The 9,393-nt window shown below is 32.5% G+C and overlaps 1 protein-coding gene across 1 annotated transcript; it reads left to right on the top strand.

The window, feature by feature from the left end:
• Positions 1-333: 333 nt before the first annotated feature.
• LOC143043768 (cyclic GMP-AMP synthase-like receptor 2) lies at positions 334-9,127 on the top strand. Its single transcript, XM_076215945.1, has 3 exons — positions 334-447; positions 649-1,217; positions 9,037-9,127. The coding sequence occupies exons 1-3, from the start codon at positions 334-336 to the stop codon at positions 9,125-9,127; spliced, it is 774 nt and encodes a 257-aa protein (XP_076072060.1).
• Positions 9,128-9,393: the final 266 nt, after the last annotated feature.

The following is a 9,393-nucleotide window of genomic DNA, read 5'->3' on the forward strand; positions in this document are numbered from 1 at the left end:
AGCTCAAACACATAAAAAAAAACGGATGGAAAACGACTGTTAAATGCCCGACTTTGTAACGACGTAGTCATCTTTTGTTTGAAATCTCACAAAATATTTTGTTTTTCAAGGTCCAATATTTTGGATTAAATAAATTTGTAATTACTTATAACGTTTAATCAATCGATATTAAATGCATGTGGAACAAAACTTTATTGATTCTTAATAATTTACTTTAAATCTTGGTACCTTATTTTCCTTTTAGATGACACAACACGGAGCCTGTCAATATCAGTGTATCAGTATCTATGTCAAAACATTGTTGGATATGAGGATCATGTTAAAACACTTCGAATGACAAGTAACGTGAGAGATAATATAACAAATGTTAAAGACAGTGTAGTAATCACAAGTGGTAGTTTTGGTGAAGGCATAGAAATGGAAGGTAGTGATTTAGATATAATGCTAGTATTAAACTATATGGAAGTACACGAAGACATTTCATCAGTAGTTTATGATGAACATAAGATATACTTTTCCATGAATACAGAGGACACTAAACCCGGATATAGCTATTTATTTCTAGTGTATTCTAATTATTTAAACATTTTCGAAACGTGCTTGGACATTGGAGGAAAACTATTTATTTCAAATGTATTGTTTAAACAGAGATTTATTGAAGATCTGTATTCGGTCATTCATGGTCCATGCATAACAGATAGGAAAGGAATAATGGATTTTGCATTCTGTTTACATAATAAATCATGGGTAAACCCAGCAAACCAGTGGGTAACAAGGCCAACCAATTCATGGCCTGCTGCTGAAGTTAAACGAGATATTATAGACCACGGAGTACTCTTCGTGCCGATCGGTGTTAAAGGATCAAATAACGAGGAAATAGAATGGCGTTTGTCTTTCTCAGTTGGCGAAAAACTGCTTATTTATACGTTTAGTCATACCCAATTGTTGTGCTATGTCTTGTTGAAAATTCTACTGAAAGATGTAATAAATATTTATTCTAAAGCTTTACTCTGTTCCTATTTCCTGAAAACTATTATCTTTTGGGTTTCTGAAGAATTACAACCATCAGTTTGGACACCAGAACATTTGATACCATGTTTTATGAAATGTTTTAGGAGGCTGATTTACTGTGTAAACTATTCAGTGTGTCCGCATTACTTTATTCCAGAAAATAATTTGTTTGAAAATAAGATAGAAGGAATAGAACAACAAGTGTTGTTAAACCATCTCTATACATTACACAGCTATGACTGGCGTTGCATCTTTTTTTCATCTCAGATACATCAATTTGAAATTTCCCAAATACATCACATGTCTTCTCAATCATACGTACTTAGTTTTAAACGTATCATACAATCACGACGTTTCAATTCGTTATCACCTCAGTTTTTACTGCAATATAATTACACCGAATTGAGAAGAAACTATATGCGGTCAATCTATCAATTACTTCGTTGTCAATCTTCTAGCATCCGACGAATTTATCTATTCTATATGTCATTTCTTTGTTCCAATGTGTATGAATTTGCAGAATTTATACGTATCGGTAGTCTTAGCAACAAGTGCATGTATGGTGCATACAAAACCTGGCTGAGTTACCAACTACGGAATATTCATCACGACGCTATGTCAGGTTGGCTGAATTTGGCTTCATTTTTCTACATAACACACCAGTATGAGATAGCCTTGAAAATAATTGGTTATGCATTGTCAAAGTGTACATTGGAAAAGTTGTGCGGTTATGAAGATTTATCAGATATTCATATGGAACTGCTGAGAATGAAAACCTTCCGAAAAAAGGGAAATATAAGCATACTTAAAATTCTACATTTGGATGCATGCATTTTTCAAGAACAGCGATTTTACCGATAGAGGTGCAACTAGATGAAGATGTATTGAGAAATAGGGTACCGCCACTTTTCTATGCACATTTTTTACGCATTTTATGCCATTATCGACAAAAAAATATAATACACGGTTTGGAATGCCTATTTAATTTGCATGATGTTCTGGGTTCAAAGTATTACACACATGTAGCAAACACCATCAAAGCTTATTCCCTCAATTGTGTTGGCGTAGCTGGACAGTTATTTGGTATGACTGATATGGCTAAACAAGCATTCGATGTATCGATCAAAATATCCCCTGAACCTGAGAATATTGCGCTCAAGAGACTGTCACAAACAATTGGGTGCATACCAAATATAACAAGAAGAAGGGAGAGAAATCGTACAGTGGCGTTTACTCGAAAGCACTTCGTTTATACGCCGTTTTAAATCTGAGTTAACTCAAAAATTATTGGAGACATAAAAAGTAAACGGATACTCACGTTTTACGAAAAAAGTGCGTTTTTCAATTTTGTAAATATTAAACGGGCGTGTATAATTAATTTCGCGTTTACTTCTGAGTTAACGTAAAAATGCGTGTCTTTTAATTTTGTGAAAAGTAACTGAAGGTTTACTTATAGTAGTAAACGCGCGTTAACGTAGAGAGGTATCGTATTTTGGACAGACCTACCTATCATATTACATGACTAGTTACGTAAAAATGTCTACATGTAGATTTTCGACAAATATTAAGAAGCATTATCTACGAGATATAATGAAAAAAATAGAATATAAATATGATTTATTTTTGTTCAATCATCAATGAAATTGAAATGATAATTCGCTTTTAGCAGCCAGTATGCTTAACTTAAGATAAGAAGCATCGATGATAAATGATTCACTTGCAAGTGAATAATTTGACCTCACTGAATCTGTATTTATGTGACCTTTAATTATATGCTTTAGCTATAATGAATTACGTTCATTAGGGCAGTTCATTTATTAAAAGGATAGATATGTCAACATTGAAATTGAATCAAGAGTAAAGTGACTTATTCAATCAACAAAAACTTATTTTTAAACATGTTGTACAGGTTAAATAAACCCATCATAGATACCAGGCTTGAAATTTTATATTTACGCCAGACGCTCGTTTCGTCTACAAAAGACTCATCAGTGATTCTTGAATAAAACATGTTAGAAATTCTACTGAAAGATGTTATAAATATTTATTGCAAAGATGTACTCTGTTCATATTTCCTGAAAACTGTTATGTTTTGGGTTTCTGAGGAATTACACCCATCAGTTTGGACACAAGAACATTTGATACCATGTTTTATGAAATGCTTCAGGAGGCTGATTTACTGTGTAAACTACGCAGTGTGTCCGCATTACTTTATTCCAGAAAATAACTTGTTTGAAAATAAGATAGAAGGAATAGAACAACAAGTGTTGTTAAACCATCTCTATACATTACACAGCTATGACTGGCGTTGCATCTTTTTTTCATCTCAGATACATCAACTTGAAGTTTTCCAAATACAACACATGTCTTCTCAATCATACGTACTTAGTTTTAAACGTATCATACAATCACAACGTTTCAATTCTTTATCACCTCAGTTTTTACTGCAACATAATTACGCCGGATTTAGAAGAAAATATAAGCGGTCAATCTATCAATTACTTCGTTGTCAATCATCTAGAATCCGACGAATTTATCTATTCCATATGTCATTTCTTTGTTCACTTGTGTATGAATTTGCAGAATTTATACGTATCAGTAGTCTTAGCAACAAGTGCATGTATGGTGCATACAAAACCTGGCTGAGTTATCAACTACGGAATATTCATCACGACGCTATGTCCGGTTGGCTGAATTTGGCTTCATTTTTCTACATAACAAATCAGTATGACATAGCCCTGAAAATAATTGTTTATGCATTGTCAAAGTGTACATTGGAAAAGTTGTGCGGGATTGAAGATTTATCAGATACCCATATCGAACTGCTGAGAATGAAAACCTTCCGAAAACATGGAAATATAAGCAATCTTAAAATTCTACATTTGCATGAATGCTATTTTAACGAAGACTGTATTTTACCGATAGAGGTGCAACTAGACGAAGATGAAATAAGCAATATAGTACCGCCACTTTTCTATGCACATTTTTTACGCATATTATGCCATTATCGCCAAAAAAATATAATGGACGGTTTGGAATGCCTATTTGATTTGAAAAATGTTATGTGTTCAAAGTATTACAAACATAATGCACACACCATCGGAGCTTGCTCACTCAATTGTTTTGGCGTAGCTCTGCAGTTATTGGATATGAGTGATATGGCTAAACAAGTTTTCAATGCATCGATCATACTATCCCCTGAACCTGAGAATACTGCGTTCAAAAGACTGTCACAAACAATTGGGTGCATACCAAGTATAACAAGAAGAAGGACGAGAAATCGTAAAGTGGCGATTACACGCATACTATTCGTTTAAACACCGATTTTAATCTGAGTTAACTCCACAATTATAGAAGATATACACAGTAAACGGATGTTTAACTCCACCGTGATAACACAAAAAAAGGTGCGTCTACTTATTTTGTAAACAGTAAGCGGGCGTTTACTTCCGCGTTTATTTCCGAGTTAACGTAAAATGGACGTGTCTTTTAATTTTGTAAAAAGTAACCGTACGTTTACTGATTGTAGTAAATGCGCGTTAACGCAGATAAGCATCGTATCATGGACAGGCTAAACTATCATATCACATGACTAGTTACGTTAAAATGTCTAAATGTAGATTTTCGACAAATATTAAAGAGGCCTAATTAGCTACGAGATATAATGAAAATTGATTAATATGATTTTTTTTAATAAAATTGAAACAATAATTCGCTTTTAGGAGCCAGTTTGCTTAATTTTGTCATAATAAGATGAGAAACATCGATGATGAATGATTCACTTGCAAGTGAATAATTCGACCTCATTGAACCCGTATTATGTGATCTTCAATTTAACTCCTTAGCTATAGTTGGATTACGCATAAATTAGGGATGTTCCTTTATCAAAAGGATAGGAATGTCAACACTGAAAGTGAAACCAGGGTAAACCGTTTGATTGACTTATTCAATCAACAAAAACCCATTCTTCTACAGGTCAAAACGATAATTTACATATATTTTTAACCTATAATAGAAAATCTAGTGTACGAATTAATTGCTATTTATATCTTTATTTATGTTTATATTGGGTTATATGACCTCGGCAGTCTTTGGACGTCATCTCGACATTAACTTAGATGGCATCTAGATTGAAATTCACACGGAATGTTGATACATATTTTCGAGCCAATGCATTGTTATTTATTTATTTTAGACCTTTTATAATTTTGATATACGTTTTTGTCTGTCATAAATCGAATATGAAAATTTGAGTCAAAATAGTGAACATGAATTTGACATATACTACCTATGTAACGATTACAATGAATAATATGACTCTAATCAAATTAGTCGAAAATTCAAAACTCTACATAAGTTACAAAATGATTTGTCTTCAGAAATACACAATTGATAAGTAACTTGTAAATGATAAAAGGTTTGCAATGTATTTTCGTTCAGCTACATATGGTGTTTTTTTGAAAATGATGATATATCCGTCAGTAAATTAAATGACATGTTGTTATTTTCACCTGCATATAAATCTCACCCAGTTTTTGTTTTAGTTAAATTTTAAATTGTATTCATGCGCGCACTCCAAAATTTGACAGATAGTCAAGCAGTTGCCGGTGGCCGCTTACTGGAAGAAGAAGGAGAATATCCATATATTCAATTAAAATGCCTATACTTCTCGTTATCGTATTGGTTATGACATTATATTTTAGTTGTTATCGTACATTCTTAGTATGATAAGTTATTCTTTCATAAGGATATCTGCTGTATAATTAGTCACATTATTCATTTTAAAAACATCAAAACTATGGCCCCACCACCCCTTGTAATGTTACAGCTGTGAGTAAAAATCAGTGAGGGTTTCGTCTTCTGTTTAAAAACATTGTATTAACTATTTTGAAATGCCTATTCTAAATGGTCTTTGTACCGTATGGAAATTGTTATGATTTTCTTAACATCATTTATTAAGGACGAGATTTTACAAAATCAAAAATCTGTCCTTTCTTTTGGTATCAACATCAAAGAAAACAGAGAAAATTTACCATCATTATATTGGATACCAAAACTACACAAAATCCATATGAAGAACGATACATAGCTGGATCGTCAAAATCTTCGACTAAACATCTTTCTTAAATACTGACTACTATTCTTTCTACAGTTAAAGATGGGCTTCAAAAATATTGTGATGACATATATTCTACCAGTGATGTTAACCAGATGTGGATTCTCAAAAATTCGAAAGATCTACTGCGTAATCTTCGATCACAATCGTTGCAATTTTGCAGCAACATAAAGACTTTTGATTTTTCGACCCTTTACACTACTATTCCCCATGCTGAGTTGAAAGATCGACTCCACCATCTCATTAAACAGAGCTATTTCTATAAAAACGGGAATTGTATATACACATCTCTTGTTTTGGGTTACAACAATTCATATTTTGTGAAGAAACCACACTGAATCTACCAGAAATTATACTGAAGATGTTATTATCAAAATGCTGGACTTTTTGATCGACAATATATTTGTTGAGTTTAAAGGATTCATATTTCAACAGACAATCAGTATTCCAATTGGTACTAATTGTGCACCCCTACTAGCCGATTTGTTTTTGTACTCGTATGAAGCAGAATTCATTAAAACCCTTCTAAACGGCAAACAGAAAAATCACCTTGCGAAATTCTTTAATTTCACTTTCCGATATATTGATGATGTCCTATCACTGAATAACCCATATTTCAGCCAATACTTGCATCTTATATATCTCAGTGAACTTGAAATTAAGGATACTACTGGTACTAGAAGGACTGCTTCATACCTTGATCTTTTCCTCAATATCGACACAGATGGGAGACTTCACACGAAAATCTATGATAAACGGGACGATTTCAACTTCCCAATTATCAATTCCCATTTCTCAGCAGTAACATACCCTCTGCCCCTTCGTTTGGTGTTTACATATCTCAATAAATACGTTATTCTCGTGCATGTTCACACTTTACGGACTTCATATAAGGAGTGTGCTCCTAGCGCAGAAACTGCTCCAACAAAGTTATGAGGAGGACAGATTAAAAATGACACTCCGTACATTTTACGGACACCATCACGAATTAGTTGATCCATACGATGTATATTTGTCCAAACTAACTATGGACATTTTTACCACGTGTTAGATTGTGGTTTGTCACTACGTCGTCTGATCTTTTTATTACCGAACGTGACTTATTCCCAAATGTGACTGTTTTGCTGAGTGTGAATTCATTGCTTTAAGACGTGGCACGGTACTTTTCCATCCCAAATTAATTTGTTGGGTGTTGATGTTGTGTTTGTTGTTGTCATCGGATTTTGTCAAATGTCTTAACGTTTGTAGTTGTAAATCGTATTTTTGTCTGTTGTATTCGTGTATTGTGTTGGAATAACTACTCATTCAGTTCATTTGGCAGATTTAATTTTGGATCAACGAAATTTACACGATATATTTTGTTTGCAGTTTGATTAGAAGAAACACCCACAACGCTAGATAATACAATTAATATTATAATTTTCACTGTTATTAATATAAGTTAGATAAGTCATACAAATCGAACCTTGAATTGCATCCAAATTATTTCTTAATTTTCGGAACACGTATTAGAAATTGAAATGTGATGTCACTTTGGACATTGCATTGACTATAGCTAACAGGGCTATGATTTTGTAAAGTATTTGTTTTTATTATATTGTAGTCACCACTTAATTTTAATCATGTATCTCTATAGTCTTTTTATAATATTTACTGTTTGCAAAACTATGTATTATTCTTGATAATAATGATGTTTTTGTCCCAGGCGGATAATCATTACCTCACAACTTTTTGGAATTTTTAGTCCTCGGCGATCTTCAACTTTGTAGATGTTATGGTTTTCAAACTTTTTGCATCTGAGCATAGTTTTGTGTGGACGTAACGCGAGTCTAGCGTATAAAAATATTTTTTAACCTGTTACCTTTTGATGGCTATAATTCGTTTGTGTCTCTGTCCAATATTTTCTCCCATTTATCTGTTTATTTATTGTAACCCTGTTGTTCAATGTTGTCATTTTTATGTTATAATTAAAACTGCAGTTGAAGCGGGAGTTTTGGCATGCCACAAAACCAGGTTCAACCTACCATTTTTTCATAAAATGCCCTGTATCAAGTCAGGAAAATGGCCATTGTTACATTATAGTTCGTTTCTGTATGTGTTACTTTCCGGTGTTGTGTCTCTAATGTGTCGTAGTTCTCTTATATTTGATACGTTTTCCTCAGTTTTAGTTTGTAACCCGGATTTGTTTTTTTCTCTATCGATTTATGAATTTTGAACAGCGATATACTACTGTTGCCTTTACTTATGAACATTTTCCCAGCTTATTTAATTTTCTTTCCTAGAGGACATACTTTAATTTCAATTATTCAATATCTTTTCCCAAGATTATTCCAAAAATTTAAATTAAACTGAATATTTCGGAATACTCTAACTTCAATTTTGACTATTTCGAAATCCATTTCTTAACTTTAAGGATATTGTACAATAAAATTGTCGCCTTTGAAATTTTTATTCAAAATTTCTTTAATTGTATAAAATCTACTTTTTCCGAAGTTAGCTAAGAAAACAAGGTTTTTTGATGTATTAATTTTTTTGTCTCTACATAATTGTTGGTTTTAGATATCGTGTGTTGGTATTAGACATGTAGATTACGATCACGTTTTCAGTCAATAAAGATTTTAAACCCTATTTTAGATATAATCAAAGACTCTAATATCTAAACTCTGCCGTTGAATGTTAGGTCACGAGATTTCCAAACCTCAAGACACGCACTAAATTTTCCAACCATAAAGATTTCCTCATTATCAGTTGAAAACGCCATAGATGGTTCTCCGAAATCATATTTTATAACTATGGAATCATGGGTAAAAATATTTTCATAAAACAGATAACCGCTTATTAATCTTCTTCAGTTCTTTTTTAATCAATTATCAGCAAGTAAAAATTAATAAAACCAACAAATATTCAAGTACACAGTGCAATACTTATTTATATTATTCACCAAAACGTAAGACTACAGCAACTAAATGTAAAGGGGCTTCAACGACAACATCAACATAGCACGTAGAGTAAAAGTTGAAGTACCAACAGCTTCAGTTGCAGTATTGGACAATAATTTCGTTTTTATATCATGTGTCAGAGTGTATAAGAGCAAACATTGTGAATAGTTTTGATTGTCTATGATTATTTATTCATATTTGATTGTTATATAATCATAATATAACATCGTCATATATGGTATTACATTGTGGTTAATTGTAACCTCATACTATGCGAAAGTTTACAATATACAACTTTTTTAATAGTTTAAATGCATAAGATTATAT

This window comes from Mytilus galloprovincialis, chromosome 8 (assembly GCF_965363235.1).
Source record: "Mytilus galloprovincialis chromosome 8, xbMytGall1.hap1.1, whole genome shotgun sequence".
NCBI classification, from domain to species: domain Eukaryota; kingdom Metazoa; phylum Mollusca; class Bivalvia; order Mytilida; family Mytilidae; genus Mytilus; species Mytilus galloprovincialis.